The sequence below is a fragment of the Salvelinus namaycush genome, chromosome 28 (genome assembly GCF_016432855.1).
Source record: "Salvelinus namaycush isolate Seneca chromosome 28, SaNama_1.0, whole genome shotgun sequence".
Lineage (NCBI taxonomy): Eukaryota > Metazoa > Chordata > Actinopteri > Salmoniformes > Salmonidae > Salvelinus > Salvelinus namaycush.
Window position 1 is genome coordinate 8,862,188 of NC_052334.1, and position 20,329 is coordinate 8,882,516.

Here is a 20,329-nt window from a genome sequence, read left to right on the forward strand (position 1 = left end):
ACTAGCCTATAGCATAGATATGCGTAAAACACATTTGTACTGCAACTGTATGTTGAAAGTAAAACACAACGGTATTACAATGTAGCAGTATGTTATGGACAAACGGAAAAACATTGCGGGGTTTTATGAGCGACTAAACGTAGGACATGTTTTCATTTTCATCACGCGCTAAATTGGGGTTTACGCATCTGTTTTGAGGGTATTATAAAGACATGCATATTCTATATACATCCCAATACATTTAAGACAATCTCATATGCTGTAAATAAGCATTTAATCCGTCCTTAACCGGTTGGAAACAACATTGCAGACCGCATTAGCATTTAGGCATGATTAACAACACTAGTCATAATAGAGCATTGTTGTGATTACAGGCTACTACAGCTACAAGTTGTCTAACTTAAGATGTGTGTTTCATTTAGCTGTCTCTGTATATGTTTCCATGACACCAGAGCCAGCCTTCGGAGAGGTGAACCAGCTCGGCGGTGTTTTCGTCAACGGCAGACCGCTACCCAACGCCATCCGGCTGCGGATTGTAGAGCTCGCTCAGCTGGGCATCAGACCTTGCGACATCAGCAGACAGCTCCGGGTCTCCCACGGCTGCGTCAGCAAGATACTGGCCCGATACAACGAGACCGGCTCTATACTCCCGGGAGCGATCGGGGGCAGCAAGCCACGGGTCACCACGCCGTCAGTGGTCAAGCACATACGGACATACAAGCAGAGGGACCCGGGTATTTTCGCATGGGAGATCCGGGACAGGCTACTGGCTGATGGCGTTTGTGACAAATTTAATCTACCATCTGTGAGCTCCATCAGTCGGATCCTCCGCAACAAGATTGGCAATCTATCCCAGCAGAGCCAGTATGAGTCCAGCAAGCAGTCGTCTCACCAACCACCTCAACCAACGCTCCCATACAACCACATATACTCGTATCCGACCCCCATCGGAGCCTCTGGGACCAAAGTACCGACTCCCCCGGGCATGCACTCCCTCCCTGGACACATGGCTATGCACAGGATATGGCCCTCATCGCACTCGGTAACAGATATTCTGGGGATTCGGTCGATAACAGAGCAACAAAGTAAGCATGATTTTTACTTTGGTACATGGGCAAAGAATTTGCATTTGTTAATGGTTAAAATAAATAGGAAAACGCATGGGTCAGCAGGGGGTGCGGTGCGTGTGCGTACTTTGCGTGTCTGCGTGTAGTGGGCCTTGTCGCAAGGTAGGCAGATGTGTAACTTTTTAAATGTTGAGTTCTGCAGTTTTTTATCAGGATCATTATTCTACTAATGAAATATAAAATAGTGAACAAAGTGCGAAAATAAATTGGCTTTCTAAGTTAGTGATGTGTTATTTGCCAGAACCGGTGAGTGCATATATTGGTAAAGTTTAGTTCCTAGTTCAAACGGTTGCATTAAAACAGATGGTTGAAGGAAGGCTTGGGGCGGATGTGTAATATTAGTGGGATAACGAAGGGAAGGCGCAGCGGTGCACGGGGAGATGAACTCAAATCAAAATGAGGTGTTCAAAGCTTTGCCATGCCATGTCTTGCAGCCACACATTTTGTTTTTGCCTTGCTTCAAATACACACCCTGCAATGCAGTTTCACACGTTTTAAGCCTATCATACTGCTCCAATAGCCTGTGTTGTTGCGTAAAGGCCCTATCTCAGTTTAGAGAACTTGTTTTTGTTAGTTACAGTCATGATTGGACAGTTCGTTTTCGCTATGTTACCACAAATACTATTATATTTTGGAAACAATATAGCCTAAATAAATATGACCTTCAACAAATAATAATACCTGGCTTTTCTTGTGAATAAGATTTTTAGGGAGAACGTTTTTTGTTTTAGCAAGGAGAGTGTAAGATGTCAGTCGACCGCCTATGCGCTTGTCATAACCGTGCATCTGTCAGAAGATAGAACGCTCTTGCGTCTCACCGCCTTGTAGATAGAAACATGCCACTCTCCTTAGAGCTTGTATAATATAACTCTTTAGATACCGGAGGCCGCGGCCATTCCATGTCTTAACTTAACTCCGACAATCTAGACAACAAGGCTTCGCCTCTCAAACGCAGCGCAGATCTTCAAGCCGAACAAGAAATCCCGGGGAGGAATGTGTTCTCAAAGAATGCCTTTATAAACAATTTATGCATTTCCAAATTATTAGCAGATGTTTGCGGCAGGTTTTGAAAGCCGAAAATAAGTATAATGTACACTGAATGACGTGAGGCCTTTTAGCGCCACGATCACTTCGCCAGCCTTGAGACTCATGTTTTTATTTAGAAAAACTTGACTATGATATGGCCTATTATAGATCTGCTGTTGGGTTTACACTACAACATGGAGTGAATACTCAATACAGTAGGCCTATTCTAAGACAAAGAGCGTAAAAAAATATCACTAAGACACAAATGGCGAGTACAGGCCTCATGCGTAAAACAATAGGCTTAGCATAAATCTATAGGCTATGCGTAAAAATGCGTAAATTATATGAGTTGCATTTGGAATATGGCGATATTTTGAAAGGCATTGGTCATCAAATGGCACTGTCACACACACACACACACGCACACACGCACACACACACACACACACACACACACACACACACACACACACACACACACACACACACACACACACACACACACACACACACACACACAAACACACACACACACACACACACACACACACACACACACACACACACACACACACACACACACACACACACACACACACACGACGCCAAGCCAGGCCTACCGCTCCATCAAGAACAAAAGATAACATACATCCTCCCTCAATATAACCTAAGACAGTTTTATGTCAGCGAATGATTATCTAAGAAAAAGACCCTCAAAAAAGACCCAAACCTTTTAGACCTTCAACAAATATTAAAAAAAATGTCTTTATGCACAGAATAGACAACTACAAGTAAAACTTGATTTGTTGAAAGAAAGTAAAGTGGGTCGGGAAAAAAATAATCGATTCAGTGGTCTTCTCAAGTTACAACACTGGTGGGCTTGCTTTTCCTATTCTAAACTCTGGGAACCGTGTATAATATAATATCCATCACGTTCAAAGGGGGAACGGTTCAAGTAAATCTAATTTGTCCCCACAGGAAGACGGGCTTGGTTAAATGTTCCTGGCCATTACACGAAAGAATCGTCTTACTGCATTCCTTTTAGCAATGAGCTGCTTCGGTTTGATCAGTAGGCTAAGGCAAAACCACACACATATACGGGTTTTCCAGGGTTCTGAGGAATTACTTCAGATCATGTAAATAGAGAAATGACTAGGGCTAGGCGCCAACTGCACAAAACGAGTCTGCCTAATTCAGATTTGTCTAAACAGATGCAGAAACGCCTTTTAAGACAACCATAGCCCTAGCCATTTCTCTATTTACATGATCTGAAGTAATTCCTAGCAAATGATGATCGTTACCATTTCAAGTATTCATCGTATTTTTGCAGGATAACTTTTAGTCGGGGGTTTTGCTAAAAAGCTGTATAGTTTTGAGGTGACATGAATTCCTACAATAGATGGGAGTGGTCGCGTGAAGTCTCTTCGGTTCATCTCCTCTGACTTCCCTCTCCTCTCTGTCTCTGTGTCTCTTTGTTTTGCTCCATGCAGTTAGTGACAGTTCGTCCTTTCCCAGCGCCAAACTAGAAGAATGGAGTGTTATAAACAGGACACATTTTCTGCCATCAGCAAGTTCTCCACTAGTCAATGGAGTGCAGCATAAATCACCGCATTCTATAGAACCTGAAGCAAAATGCACACAGGTAAAAGGAAACACCTCCTTTCTATAGAATTCCATCCTTATCCATCTTTAGCCTAATTTGTGTTAATCACAAGGTCAAGTACAATATGATGACCTTCAAGTTTAGTGTCTCACACATATTGAATATTGAATATACGAGTTGAGTATGCTTTCTTGGTGCTTTCAATCATATTGACACGCTACCTCCTTCTCTGGAGGTGGGCGGTATGCCTCTAGACAAGGCACCGACCACGGCAGTGTATAAGCTACATAGGGCTACCGTGCTGTTACATTGCTATTACATATTGTAGTTTTGTGTCCATCACTGGCATATGATTGATTCAGTTCTGTGACAAATTAACCACGAACCTGGAACCTCCGGATCCATACATTTCCTTGCAGGTGATATATGTTGACATCTTGACATACAGTGCCTTCGGAAAGTATTCAGACCATATTCTGTTACGTTACAATATTACTCTAAAATTGTATTTTTTTTTTATATTCCACAATCTACATAAAATACCCTATAATGACAAAGTGAAAACAGTTTTTTTATTTTTTTATTTTCGCAAATGTATTACAAATAATAAACAGAAATACATAATAAAAATAATAAACAGAAATACTTTATTTACATAAGTATTCAGACCTTTTGCTATGAGACTCGAAATTGAGCTCAGGTGCATCCTGTTTCCATTGATCATCCTTGAGATATTTGTACAACTTGATTGGAGTTCAACTGTGGTAAATTAAATTTATTGGACATGATTTTGAAAGGCACACACCTGTCTATATAATGTCCCACAGTTGACAGGGAATGTCAGAGCAAAAACCAAGCCATTAGGTCGAAGGAATTGTCCGTAGAGCTCCGAGACAGGATTGTGTCGAGGCACAGATCTAGGGAAGGGTACCAACAAATGTCTGCAGCATTGAAGGTCCCCAAAAACACAGTGGCCTCCATCATTCTTAAATGGAAGAAGTTTGGAACCCCCAATACCCTTCCTAAAGCTGGCCACCCGGCTAAACTGAGCAATCGGGGAGAAAAGCCTTGGTCAGGGAGGTGACCAAGAACCCAATGGTCATTCTGACAGAGCTCTAGAGTTCCTCTGTGGAGATGGGAGAAACTTCCAGAAGGACAACCATTTCTGCAACACTCCACCAAGCAGGCCTTTATGGTACAGTGGCCAGAAGGAAGCCACTCCTCAGTAAAAAGCACATGACGGCCCTCTTGGAGTTTGCCAAAAGGCACCTAAAGATTCTCAGACCATAAGAAACAAGATTCTCTGGTCTGATGAAACCAAGCTTGAACTCTTTGGCCTAAATGCCAAGCGTCATTCATGTCTAGAGGAAACCTGGCAACATCCCTACGGTGAAGCGTGGTGGTGGCAGCATCATGCTGAGGGGATGTTTTTCAGTGGCAGGGACTAGGAGACTAGTCAGGATCGAGGCAAAGATGAACAGAGCAAAGTACAGAGAGATCATTGATGAAAACCTGCTCCAGAGCGCTCAGGACCTCAGACTGGGGTGAAATTTCACCTTCCAACAGGACAACGACCCTAAGCACACAGCCAAGACAACGCAGGAGTGGCTTCGGGAAAAGTCTCTGAATGTCCTTGAGTGGCCCAGCCAGAGGCCAGACATGAACCTGATCAAACATCTCTGGAACATCTCTGAAACCTGAAAATAGCTGTGCAGCGACGCTCCCCATCCAACCTGACAGAGCTTGAGAGGATCTACAGAGAAGAATGGGAGAAACTCCCCAAATACAGGTGTGCCAAGCTTGCAGCGTCATACCCAACAAGACTTGATGCTGTAATCGCTGCCAAAGGTGCTTCAACAAAGTACTGAATAAAGGGTCTGAATACTTATGGAAATGTTATATTTCAGATTTTTTTTATACATTTGCAAAAATGTCTAAAAACCTATTTTACTTTGTCATTATGGGGTATTGTGTGTAGATTGATGAGGGAAAAAAACAATTTAATCAATTTTAGAATAAGGCTGTAATGTAACAAAACGTGGGGGGAAAATCAAGAGGTCTGAATACCTTCCGAAGGCACTGTGTATGATGCACTGAGAAGCTCATTGGCGGTCGTTAGCGTAGCACGCCAAATGTGCATTTGAATAGACCAACTTTTCCGTACTAAAATATATTGCAGTCAGAGTGCAGTGTAACTTCAGCATGCTGAAAATACTGCATCCTAACTAACACCGTTTTTTTTACTGCAGTCATTTTTCAGTGTTACTGTCAGTTAGAGTGCAGTATACCACAAATACCACATTTCACTGCAGTTACCGCACTTTTACTGCAGTTTTAAACTGCGAAAAAAAATTGTGAGGGTTGTAGAGTTCTGTTTGAACGAAACTTTAAATTTAGCAATATTCCATAGCCAAATGTTGTATGGGGGTAACATATTTAATTAGCAATTTTTTCAGCAAAAGCTCTTGTTATTTTGTACTTTGCAGCCACTTGCCTTTATCTTATAAGGTTTACGGATATCAACGAAGAAGAAATAAACTAAACTTCTCAAGTCCTCATATTTTCTACCAGTAAACTTGACCAGAGGAATCAGGTCATCCTGCTGACGTTGATTTACATCATTGGACGGCAGGTATCCTAGTGGTTAGAGCGTTGTTGCTGGTCCAATCCCCGAGCTAACAAGGTAAAAATCTGTCGTTCTGCCCCTGAACAAGGCAGTTAACCCACTGTTCTCCGGTAGGCCGTCATTGTAAATACGAGTTCTTAAAAATAAATTGGACACGTTTCTACAGTATTATTATTTTTTCATTCAAGAAGAGAAAATCAATTGGCACAAAACAGAAATAGAGACCGATTGACAGACTAAGATAATCATAACAATCATCGGGGAATTTAACATTTTTATTTTTATTTTTGTGTGTTATTGTTGTATATTTTATGCTGACTTCCTAATTGCATGGCATTTCCGTATTGTCTTAACCAACGTGCTAAAATGACTAATATTAGGCCTAATGTAAATGAATAACAAGAGTGGTTTAAATAATTCAAACGTAATGACACGTTTATATATTTTGGCCAGTGGACTAGGCTACATTTATGTTAACAATTAACCTCCAATAATGATTTGCACTCTGATCTAATAGAAGCTGCAATTGTGGGTAAATTTCATCGAAGCTTATCCCACTAATAGGCCTAGTCGAATAACATATTATATTTTTGTGTGTATAAACGTATTTTAATTCCAAAAGTTTCACAAAGAACATCTCACTAAACTCGGTGTTAGTCTTGTGTTAGAAAATATGGTGCATTTTATGTTGGATAATATATATTGACTGCAAGGGTGCAAACAACGTGTGAGGTGGAGGCAAGAGGCGGAGGACACAGAGTGTGAGTGCGAGCGTGCATGAGTGATATAGTGTGTGTGAGAGAGGAAGTGAGAGGGGGAGGCATGCGTACTTCGTTTGATATATCGTCGGGGGCACGCGAGATAATGCCAAAACTAATCCCGGGGTCTTGACGCCCATAAGGCCTAGTGGAAAAAGGCACACGGACCTTTTCAAATTGTATAATGTGAAGTGAATTGATCGATATTCAAGTATGGTGTTATCAAATGTCTTTGATGGTTTGTTGTTAAAACACGCAGCATTGAAACCCCTCTTGAGACCAAAAGACTGGCGAGTTATGACCAGTTGATGATACATGGAGACCTCGATTTATTCAATAGACTACCGTTTGATGCATCAATGGGGACAAATTATGCAGAAAAACACATGCGGTGGTGGCTGGGTGGTGATATAAGTCGTTCGGATAAAAATAAATAAATTTAAAAAAAATGTAGGCCTAATGCATTTTTCAGATAGTCTATACATGGCATAATCAGCCATAGGTCATGTTATTTTTTAGATTATTACTTTATTTTATTCCAAGGTTTCAATAGCAAATTATTTAGTTTTGAGATTTTGTATGTCAAAGTCTGATCTAAAGCCATCATCAGAATATAAGAAATACTTATAATACGATACATGTTAAACTATTTGGATTGCAATTCGTGCGGTTTTAATCGATTCAAACGCCCCATTTTCAAAGTATGGCTTTCTCTGCGTGCCACAGGCTGCTATAGGCCTATAGTTGTCAACGGGACTTCATTTGTTGATGATGAACTAGGCCTACTGATGTACTAAATCCTTTCAAATTGGGGCATATAGACCCATATTTCAAAGCACTCACTACACACACACTGCAGCCGGCACACACTTTCAAAACACAACGCAACACGCCCGCCCTCTCCCTATCCACATCCACAGTCCCTCCTTATAATACAAGTAGACTTCTGGCGACTGAATTAAGGAGTGGGGATTTTCAAAAAGCTGAAGGATTCATTATGTCCAAATATTTTTTTTGCTAAAATAATGTATTTTTTTCTTTGTTCAAGTGTCAGCGAACAGCTCACTATAGGCTATGCAGCTGCAATGGCACAGCTATTTACTGATGAGAAATATATTTTAAAAAATAACTCCTTCCCAATGACAGGTCAATAAAGCATGTATAGATTAATAACAAATACTATTTTTTTTTATCGAACCCACACGCAAACATTTTAAAATAATCAAAAACATACAATGAATTCAAGATGTAGCTTATTTTTTGGCTTATAGCTACAGTACACGCATGCAGTGCCTGACGTACTCTTAACCGTAGGCCTACTTGAGTTGTCCCAGTCACGCGCCCACGGGGCAACGTGTATCATGTCACTATTTTGAAAAAATAATTGGATCATTACATTTCAATTTAAGGTAACAACACGCATATTCACAAACAACGCCAGCGGCTCGGATGTAATCTTTAAATACCTTTCTTACGTGCCAGTAGTCTAGAGTCTATAGGATCGTTTTCATCAGACATGATAGCAACATAGTAAAGACCATTAGGTTTTGACTGACATGTTGGATACGACGGCATTTTTCCTACAATTATGATTTATTAGCCTATTAGGCTAAACCATTTTATGCATTTCAATATGGTCTACTGTTGTCTAAATACCTCGAGATTGGATTAGAATAAATATGATAAAATATGTATTATTACAGACTGCCTTGTACGTTTTCTTATTTCAATGATCCTTATTCAATGATCCTATTCAGTGGGCACCTATTCCAATTTAAATGACTTGTATCCATCAATATCTCAGGTATGTCGTCTTGTATAATATAAAGGCATGAAAACGATAAACAAAAAGAAAGCGAATTATGTAACGAAATAGAAAACTAGAATTCAATTGGTAAGCTTGCCTTTTCCATTTGACAGAATTTACTGTAGAATGATAGCCATTAAAATAACTATTGAGAGCCACAAGCAAGCCAGCCTGACTTCCCATTTAATATTTATGAATAAAGGAGGGAGAAAAAAAAGTTGGCCTATACGAAAAGCAAGTCGTGTAGAATATCAGGATTCGATCAAAATGAATTTATTCATGTGACGTGTGCATATTGATTTATCAATATCCAACACCGGGAAAATAATTGTACCAAATGAAGATATGTGCAACATGGGCTATGTAGGCTAGGCTACTTTACTAACTATTTTATTAGCTTTAAAATCATTTCAATATCTTGAAAAAACAAAACATAAATGAAAGGCTGTGTAGGCCTATGGAGAACATTAGATAGGTTAACCGTAAACTAAAATACCATGATGTAAGTAGGCCGACGGCATTTTGCTTCGTGATATACAAAACATCCCTTAAATATAAGGCTCCATAAAAACTAAAAGCGTTTAGAATCTGAGTAATGCACGTGCAACGTCATGACTGTAAATGTCCATCGAAAGAAAAAATAATATAGGCATTGGGTTTTATGTCGAGGAATTCCTGGCCAAATACTATACAGCAACGAAAATGATCTCTCTTCCGCAGAAACCACTCTGATTCCCATAAGTCATAGAATAGACCACACACGGATATAATATCTAAGGCATAGTGTTGAAACAATTTGGTGAATTCTCAAAGTTATTTTTTGTCATGGTGCCAAAACGTTGCTCATGCTTGTTTAACCCTCTGTTCATTTCTGTCATCCCACATCTCCTCTCTCCTCCCTTTCAACAAAACCTAAACTTCTCCAAATTCCTATTTTATTCTGTCCACATTCACCCTCTCTTCTCCTATCTCACCGGTCACCTCTCTACCATTAACCTACAGTACAGTACATTCTAGCTCAACCCTAAGTCTCACCATAACTCTCACTTCTCCCTTTCTCTCTCCTTTTCCTCATCTCTCTCCAGTCCCCTTCCCTCAATGACCACCTACACCACATTTCCCTAATGCCTCTTCTCCTCCCCGTCTGTCTCTCTCCTCTCTCTCTCTACCTCTGTGTAACCTGCTCTCTCTGTCTCTACCTCTCTCTACCTCACTCTACCTCTGTCTAAGCTGGTCTCTCTCTCTACCTCACTCTACCTCTGACTAACCTGGATCTCTCCTCTTTCTCTCTACCTCACTCTACCTCTGTCTAACCAGGTCTCCTCTCTCTCTATATCACTCTACCTATGTCTAACCAGCTCTCTCCTCTCTCTCTCTACCTTACTCAACCTCTGTCTAACCTAGTCTCTTCTATCTTTTCCTTACTCTACCTCTGTTATACCTGGTCTTCACTTCCTCTACCTCACTCTACCTCAGTCTAACCTAGTCTCTCCTCTCTTTACATCAGTCTAACCTAGTCTCTCCTCTCTCTACCTCACTCTACCTCAGTCTAACCTAGTCTCTCCTTTCTCTACCTCTGTCTAACCTGGTCTTTCCTCTCTCTACCTCACTCTACCTCTGTCTAACCTGGTCTCTCCTCTCTCTCTACCTCACTCTACCTCTGTCTAACCTGGTCTTTCCTCTCTCTACCTCACTCTACCTCTGTCTAACCTGGTCTTTCCTCTCTCTACCTCACTCTACCTCTGTCTAACCTGGTCTCTCCTCTCTCTCTACCTCACTCTACCTCTGTCTAACCTGGTCTTTCCTCTCTCTACCTCTGTCTAACCTGGTCTCTCCTCTCTCTCTACCTCACTCTACCTCTGTCTAACCGGGTCTCTCCTCTCTCTACCTCTCTCTCTCTACCTCACTCTACCTGACTCTACCTCTATCTAACCTGGTCTCTCCCTTCTCTCTCTACCTCACTCTACCTCAGTCTAACCTGGTCTCTCTCTCTCTACCTCACTCTACCTGACTCTACCTGTATCTAACCTGGTCTCTCCTCTCTCTCTCTACCTCACTCTATTGCTGTCTAACCAGGTCTCTCCTCTCTCTACCTTACTCTACCTCTGTCTAACATGATCTCTCTCTACCTCACTCTAACTCAGTCTAATCTGGTCACTCTCTCTACCTGACTCTACCTGACTAACTCTATCTTTCCAGGTCTCTCTTCTCTTTCTCTAACTCTGTCTAACCAGGTCTATCCTTTCCCGCTGGTCCTCACTCCACCTCTGTCTAATCTGGTCTCCCCCCCCTCTCTCTCTCTCTCTCTCTCTCTCTCTCTCTCTCTCTCTCTCTCTCTCTCTCTCTCTCTCTCTCTCTCTCTCTATCTATCTATCTATCTATCTATCTATCTATCTATCTATCTATCTATCTATCTCTCTCTCTCTCTCTCTCTCTCTCTCTCTCTCTCTCTCTCTCTCTCTCTCTCTCTCTCTCTCTCTCTCTCTCTCTCTCTCTCTCTCTCTCTCTCTCTCTCTCTCTCTCTCTCTCTCTCTCTCTCTCTCTCTCTCTCTATCTCTCTATCTATCTCTCTCTGACACAGAGTGTCTTGCCCAAGCACAGTGAACCGTTATGTCGCTCTCTACCTACCTCACCTTGTTTCTCTCCTCCCTATCTATTGTCTCACCATCTCTCCCCTCTCTCTCTCTCTCCCCTCTCTCTCTCCCTTCTCCCTGACAGATGCAGAGTGGTTTGCCCACAGTGAACAGTTATGTCACAGCACCCAGTATCCCGGCCTACCCCCCTCCCACCCCAGTGTCGCCCTACATGGGGTACAGCGCCACCACGTCGGCCTATGTGACCGGTCCCACATGGCAGCCGCCCAGTGGCAGTGCTCTCTCTCACCACAGCTGTGACAATATTGCCTCCTCGCTGGCCTTCAAGGGTATGACAGCCCACCACCGTGACACACTCTACCCCCACACCGTCAGCGCCTCAGCACTGTAGAACACAGACAGACGGGCGAATGGACGGACGGAGGGACAGAGGTGGGAGAGAGAGAGAGGGAAGAAGACAGGGAGAAGAACAGACAGATGGGCAGATTGAGAGAAAAGAGGATGACAGAAGGAGAAATGGAGAGATGAGTCCTCTCCTTACAATAGGTCCTGTGTCAGCTCATCACAAACAATCACCTCTCTGTATTTAAATGAAGGACCTCACCTAGGAGCGACATCCATCACAACAGTCTCTTCCATATAACACGGTGTGGAGAAGTCAAGTTAACACACAGTTAAAGACAGGACATGAAGGAAAGGTTTGCCACACTATCTACAGTATCTACAGACATGACCCTGCCTGTTTGTTGTCCAGCAGACAGCTCACAGGACAGGTCAGGTGTATTGAAGGACTGAATGACTGGGGATGGGGGACACAATCCTCATCAACAGCTTGTCTCTTAAACCCATTTTTGAACACTTCTCTGCAAATGTTATTAGAGAAAAGGGGCTAAAGGAGGCTATGACAATCTAAACCAGCAGGAAAACAACCTTTTGCATTTAAGTGTTTCAGGGTGATATCAATTGCTATTATTTTGGATGTTTTGTATTTTTTTCTTTTTTGTTTGTGTTATGTTTTTTTTATAAACACAAAAGTCTTAATATTGAACATTGTTTTTTCACTTCTCAACTTAAATGTAATGCAATGCTTCAGAGAAGTTATCCTAATGTTTATTTATTAGACTGACTAAGGTACTGCGGTTAAACAAAGTGCAGTTATTACATCAAAAGGCCACGGTGGAGACCGTATGGGGAACATTCCCTAATGTTTAAGACTACATCATGGTAAAACAGTAAAATAATCTGCAGTTCCAAAAGATGCACAATGAAATTGAATGTATCTCAATTAAAATAATTGTTTGGATGTTACCTGATTTTTCTGAATTGTAGCTGTTGTTTCAGAAACCTTCGAAACTCAAGTGTAAGGAGTATTATCAAAAAAACCTTGTGTGTGAAATAATATTCTACACACTTTTAAAAGTCACACGTGTGAAATTTAGCCAGAGTTTTAGGAATATAGGCTATATGCAACAATTCGATACAAATTAAGAGCTTACATAAAAGCTTTTTGTTGGTCCTAAAATTGTAGAAATTTGTCAGCGATAGTAGGCTATTTGTTAGGCTACAACTTTAGCATCTGAATGGCATAAAATCTACAATAGGGTATTTACAATAACTTCTCAATACAAAACATTCTGTGCATGTTACTTATTGTTGCCAACCTAATGTTCGCTTGACATGAAACAAGAATGTTGCATAGGGATGTCATGGCTGGGTGGTATACTCAGGCTACGGCTGGGTAAAACGTTGCAAGGTTGTCTACTGGTGGTCTACAGTTTCGCAACCCAGAGAGAATAAAATGTTTCTTAATTCTTTCACATTTTCCTTTTCATGCCATTTTCAATCAGAATAGGTAGGCCTAGCCGCATTGTCTCTGAATAGGTAGGCCTAGCCGCATTGTCTCTGAATAGGTAGGCCTAGCCGCATTGCCTCTGAATAGGTAGGCCTAGCCGCATTGCCTCTGAATAGGTAGGCCTAGCCGCATAGCCTCTGAATAGGTAGGCCTAGCCGCATTGCCTCTGAATAGGTAGGCCTAGCCGCATTGCCTCTGAATAGGTAGGCCTAGCCGCATTGCCTCTGAATAGGTAGGCCTAGCCGCATTGTCTCTGAATAGGTAGGCCTAGCCGCATTGCCTCTGAATAGGTAGGCCTAGCCGCATTGCCTCTGAATAGGTAGGCCTAGCCGCATTGTCTCTGAATAGGTAGGCCTAGCCGCATTGCCTCTGAATAGGTAGGCCTAGCCGCATTGCCTCTGAATAGGTAGGCCTAGCCGCATTGCCTCTGAATAGGTAGGCCTAGCCGCATTGCCTCTGAATAGGTAGGCCTAGCCGCATTGCCTCTGAATAGGTAGGCCTAGCCGCATTGCCTCTGAATAGGTAGGCCTAGCCGCATTGCCTCTGAATAGGTAGGCCTAGCCGCATTGCCTCTGAATAGGTAGGCCTAGCCGCATTGCCTCTGAATAGGTAGGCCTAGCCGCATTGCCTCTGAATAGGTAGGCCTAGCCGCATTGCCTCTGAATAGGTAGGCCTAGCCGCATTGCCTCTGAATAGGTAGGCCAAGCCGCATTGCCTCAGAATAGGTAGGCCTAGCCGCATTGCCTCTGAATAGGTAGGCCTAGCCGCATTGCCTCTGAATAGGTAGGCCTAGCCGCATTGCCTCTGAATAGGTAGGCCTAGCCGCATTGCCTCTGAATAGGTAGGCCTAGCCGCATTGCCTCTGAATAGGTAGGCCTAGCCGCATTGCCTCTGAATAGGTAGGCCTAGCCGCATTGCCTCTGAATAGGTAGGCCTAGCCGCATTGCCTCTGAATAGGTAGGCCTAGCCGCATTGCCTCTGAATAGGTAGGCCCAGCCGCATTGCCTCTGAATAGGTAGGACTAGCCGCATTGCCTCTGAATAGGTAGGCCCAGCCGCATTGCCTCTGAATAGGTAGGCCTAGCCGCATTGCCTCTGAATAGGTAGGCCCAGCCGCATTGCCTCTGAATAGGTAGGCCTAGCCGCATTGCCTCTGAATAGGTAGGCCCAGCCGCATTGCCTCTGAATAGGTAGGCCCAGCCGCATTGCCTCTGAATAGGTAGGCCTAGCCGCATTGCCTCTGAATAGGTAGGCCCAGCCGCATTGCCTCTGAATAGGTAGGCCTAGCCGCATTGCCTCTGAATAGGTAGGCCCAGCCGCATTGCCTCTGAATAGGTAGGCCTAGCAGCATTGCCTCTGAATAGGTAGGCCCAGCCGCATTGCCTCTGAATAGGTAGGCCTAGCCGCATTGCCTCTGAATAGGTAGGCCCTGCCGCATTGCCTCTGAATAGGTAGGCCTAGCCGCATTGCCTCTGAATAGGTAGGCCCAGCCGCATTGCCTCTGAATAGGTAGGCCTAGCCGCATTGCCTCTGAATAGGTAGGCCTAGCCGCATTGCCTCTGAATAGGTAGGCCTAGCCGCATTGCCTCTGAATAGGTAGGCCTAGCCGCATTGCCTCTGAATAGGTAGAACCAGCCGCATTACCTCTGAATAGGTAGGCCTAGCCGCATTGTCTGTGAATAGGTAGACCCAGCCGTATTCCAATTACACGTGTTGAATTAATTAATTTCGACCACGATAACCTTCTAGTCTTGTCGATCTATATTAAAATGCACAGTTTTAGCGTAGGTCAATATATTAATGTTTAAGTTGTTAAGAGATTTTTTAAAGTTTTTAACATCTGGGTGAGTTTTTCCATCCCAATGGATCTGTGAATATTGTGCATGAAAAGAGTAACCAATAGATAGTGATTCCATTGGTGTGTCAAGAAGTGTTTGACATGAGAGATGACATTCAGAAGGTCCATTCAACCATGGACAGGCTAAAGTTCATCACCACCTAGGTATAAATCAAAGTATTTGTGCCTCTAATGGTGTTGTGTCTGTCTAATAATGGGACTTATGGGGGGAGAGAAAGAGATACAAAAAGAGTATGTGTGTATGTGCACAGATGTAGGATCTTAATTTGATTACCCTTTTGCAGGAGAACTTTCCTGCAATGCAGGGCATTTAAAACGTGTAGTGTATTTGAGGTTTAAAAAAGCTTATGAAGATTGTACATTTCAGACTTTTCCTTCACAGAAAATGTATCAACCCCTACAAAAATGTAAATTTATTATAGTCCACACAATAATTCAAATTTTGTGTAGCTGCAGGATTATTTTCCTGCTGTAGCAAACTGGCTCAAATTAAGATATTACTGGCTCAAACTAAGATCTTACATCTGTATATGTGTGTGTGTGGGAGTAGCAAACCGACTCAGAGACTAGTAGTGACAAGGACAGCCTGATCTGCCTGTGGTCTGTGAGGTCACCAGCCACCTGACCTGGAGTATGTACACTCATTAAGTCCTGAACAAACAGCAGGCCAGCAGCACAGGGCTGAGGTTGTGCTGCGGAGATATGTGTGTGCTGTGGAGAGGTATGTGTGCTTTGGAGAGGTGTGTGTGCTGCGGAGAGGTGTGTGTGTGTGTTGTAGAGAGGTGTGTGTAGCGGGGAGCTGTGTGTTGTAAAGAGGTGTGTGTTGCGGGGAGGTGTGTGTTGCGGGGAGGTGTGTGTTGCGGAGAGGTGTGTGTTGCGGAGAGGTGTGTGTTGCGGGGAGGTGTGTGTTGCGGGGAGGTGTGTGTTGCGGGGAGGTGTGTGTTGTAAAGAGGTGTGTGTTGCGGGGAGGTGTGTGTTGCGGGGAGGTGTGTGTTGCGGGGAGGTGTGTATTGCGGAGAGGTGTGTGTTGCGTAGAGGTGTGTGTTGCGTAGAGGTGTGTGTTGCGGAGAGGTGTGTGTTGCGGAGAGATGTGTGTTGTAAAGAGGTGTGTGTTGCGTAGAGGTGTGTGTGCTGCGGAGAGCTGTGTGTTGCGGAGAGGTGTGTGTTGCGGAGAGGTGTGTGTTGCGGGGAGGTGTGTGTTGCGGGGAGGTGTGTATTGCGGAGAGGTGTGTGTTGCGTAGAGGTGTGTGTTGCGGAGAGGTGTGTGTTGCGGGGAGGTGTGTGTTGCGGGGAGGTGTGTGTTGCGGAGAGGTGTGTGTGCTGCGGAGAGGTGTGTGTGCTGCGGAGAGGTGTGTGTGTGCTGCGGAGAGGTGTGTGTGCTGCGGAGAGGTGTGTGTGTGCTGCGGAGAGGTGTGTGTGCTGCGGAGAGGTGTGTGTGCTGCGGACAGGTGTGTGTGTTGCGGAGAGGTGTGTGTGAGTGTGCGTGTGTGAGCTTGATGAAACACAGCAGCTCTTTTACATTGTTTACTTCATTACATGGGAAAGGGCTGAGGTTTCAGAGGTGTGTGTGTGTGTGTGTGTTTGTGTGTGTGTATGTGTGAGAGAGAGAGATAGAGAGAGAGAAAAAAAAAGCTTAATGGAACTCAGCAGCTATTTTACATAGTACTACTTTATTAATATAATATACACAGAGTGTACAAAATATTAGGAACACCTGCTCTTTCCATGACATACAGTGTTCTGTATATACAGTGCTGTGAAAAAGTATTTGCCCCCTTTCTAATTATCTCTACTTTTGCATATTTTTGATACTGAATATTATCAGATCTTCAACCAAAACCTGATATTAGATAAAAGGAAACTGAGTGAACAAATAACACAAAAATTACATACTTACTTCATTTATTTCATAAACAAAGTTACGCAACACCTAATAACCCTGTGTGAAAAAGTAATTGCCCCCTTACACTCAATAACTGGTTGTGCTACATTTATCTCCAATGACTCCAGCCAAACGCTTCCTGTAGTTGTTGATCAGTCTCTCACGTTGCTGTGGAGGAATGTTGGCCCAGTCTTGCATGCAGAACTGCTTTAACTCAGTGACATTTGCTCATTTCAAGTCCTGTCACATCATTTCAATTGGGATTCGGTCTGGACTTTGACTAGGCCATTCCAAAACTGCAAATTTGTTGCTTTTTAACCATTTTCATGTAGACTTGATTGTGTGTTTTGGATAATTGTCTTGCTGCATGACCCAGCTGCGCTTCAGCTTCAGCTCACAGACGGATGGCCTGACATTCTCCTGTAGAATTCTCTGATACAGAGCAGCATTCATGGTTCCTTCTATTAAGGCAAGTCATCCAGGTCCTGAATCAGCAAAGCATCCCCAAACCATCACACTACCATCACCATGCTTGACCGTTCGTATGAGGTTCTTACTGTGGAATGCAGTGTTTGGTTTTCACCAGGCATAATGGGACCCATCTCGTCCAAAAAGTTATACTTCTGACTCATCTGTCCATAGAATATTCTTCCAAGAGTCTTGATGATCATCCAGGTGTTTTCAGGTGCTTTTTGGCAAACTTGAGTGAACTTTTTGAACGAGATGGGTCCCATTTATATCTGGCGAAACCAAACACAGAGTTCCATCACCAGTCCCTTTCTGCGAGTGACAGTGTAAACATTCATCCCATTGTCTTTGCATGTCGGGGCTGATTTGACTTGGAAAGCATTCTCCCCCGCATCCAGTGGTCACGGACCGTTGCATCAGGGATCTTAGTGTTGTTTTTGACCGTTTGTGAACCACATCACAGAGCTGCAGTAAGATGAACAGTGGTCGTATGTATAAAGGGTCTCTATAAAGAGTAGGAGTGCTGATTTAGGATCAGTTTAGCCTTTTAGAACACAATAAGAAATTGCATGACCTGATCCTAGATCAGCACAATAACTCTGGGATGGTAGTGTTGTTTTTGAATGTACGTCAACCACAGTGAGATGATCACACTGTACCAGCCCTACTCAGAATCCCTTCAATAGATCACCAAGCAATAACCAAACAATAACCAAACATTAACCAAACATTAACCAAACATTAACCAAACATTAACCAAACAATAAACAAACATTAACCAAAACAATAACCAAACAATAACCAAACAATAACCAAACAATAGGAAGAACCACCGTCATGGTGCTCAACCTTAAAGACTCCGTAAAATGACATTGGTACGAGTAGCACCAAACATATTGAGATGAGCGAGATGCAAAACGTTCCTCTCACACGGTCACAGAGAGTATCTGCGCATGTGCACTGGTTTGCTTCACGCTGTGGTAGCCAGGGCATCAAAATAGCGGAAAGGTTCACCCTCACGCTTCACCGCTCTTAGTTGTTGAGGAAATTGACCCACTATGAGGTTTACTTTCTGCATCTACGTCATATCGCTGAGTCTACCTTTGATGATTTTCTTAACTAAAACACACATTACTCTTGAACAAAGTCCATTTCTTTTGGCTTATAGGAACCTAAAATATAACCGAGTTAAATTAAGCCATTGCTTTTAAAATCTGTGATCAGTATGTTTGTAAACAAAGATACATAGTTTGGTGTAATAATCTGGGCACTCTTCAATCTAATGTAGGTCAAACGTTATGGAAGTGAGGTCCAAAAGGAAAACGCTGTCGTTTAAAGAATGAAGGGGGGAGAAAGAACATGTGTTGTTAATTCATGATGTTGAGTCTGCCTCCAAATGTCATATGGTTATCTTTACTCCACCCAACGCATTCAGCAACAAGACAAGCTCCAACTGGAGTAACACTGAGTCCAGTGCAACACACACTACTACTGGAATACATGGGTTAAGAGTGTGTTGAACACGCACGCACGCACGCACGCACGCACGCACGCACGCACGCACGCACGCACGCACGCACGCACGCACGCACGCACGCACGCACGCACGCACGCACGCACTACTACTGGAATACATGGGTTAAGAGCATGTTGAACACACACGCACGCACTACTACTGGAATACATGGGTTAAGAGCATGTTGAACACACACGCACGCACTACTACTGGAATACATGGGTTAAGAGCATGTTGAACACACACGCACGCACTACTACTGGAATACATGGGTTAAGAGCATGTTGAACACACACGCACGCACTACTACTGGAATACATGGGTTAAGAGCATGTTGAACACACACGCACGCACTACTACTGGAATACATGGGTTAAGAGCATGTTGAACACACACGCACGCACTACTACTGGAATACATGGGTTAAGAGCATGTTGAACACACACGCACGCACTACTACTGGAATACATGGGTTAAGAGCATGTTGAACACACACGCACGCACGCACTACTACTGGAATACATGGGTTAAGAGCATGTTGAACACACACGCACTCAAGCACGCACGCACGCGCACACACACACACACACACACACACACACACACACACACACACACACACACACACACACACACACACACACACACACACACACACACACACACACACACACACACACACACACACACACACACACACACACAGAGAGAGAGAACAGGGAGTTTACACACCATTACTGGAATACATGGGTCAGGCGTGTTCTTGACCACTGGAGTCTTTACAAGGAAGGTGACAAGAGACAGATTGTTTCCTATATGTCTTAAAACCTACTTTCCATACCTGCTTTCCATTTGTAACTATGTCAGCACAGAACACTACCACCAAACTCTAAACTATGGCTCCTACACATACTGTACAGTATCTTGATCTTTCAGTTCCCTCTGTTTCCACTGGCCTGGTAGGGGAAAACCACATGCTGCTAGTATATGTTTTGTTTTGTCATGATTGCAATGGTGGCCAAAGTGGAGACAGGGACAGATAGGTCATTATGATGGAGACAGACGAGATTGCAAGGGATTAACATACACTTGGCGGCCAGTTTATTAGGTATACCCATCTAGTACTGTGTCGGGGAAAACCACAAAACCACTTTGTCTCCAGATCAGTCTGAATTATTTCGGGCCATGGATTCTACAAGGTGTGGCATTCGAA

The 20,329-nt window shown here is 43.3% G+C and overlaps 1 protein-coding gene across 1 annotated transcript; it reads left to right on the top strand.

Moving 5' to 3' along the window:
• The first annotated feature begins 442 nt into the window (after nt 1-442).
• On the top strand, nt 443-11,932 carry LOC120023026 (paired box protein Pax-9-like). The gene is made up of 3 exons (XM_038966977.1): nt 443-1,085; nt 3,644-3,795; nt 11,666-11,932. Exons 1-3 carry the CDS (start codon nt 443-445, stop codon nt 11,930-11,932), a joined length of 1,062 nt encoding a protein of 353 aa, XP_038822905.1.
• The last annotated feature ends 8,397 nt before the right edge of the window (nt 11,933-20,329 follow it).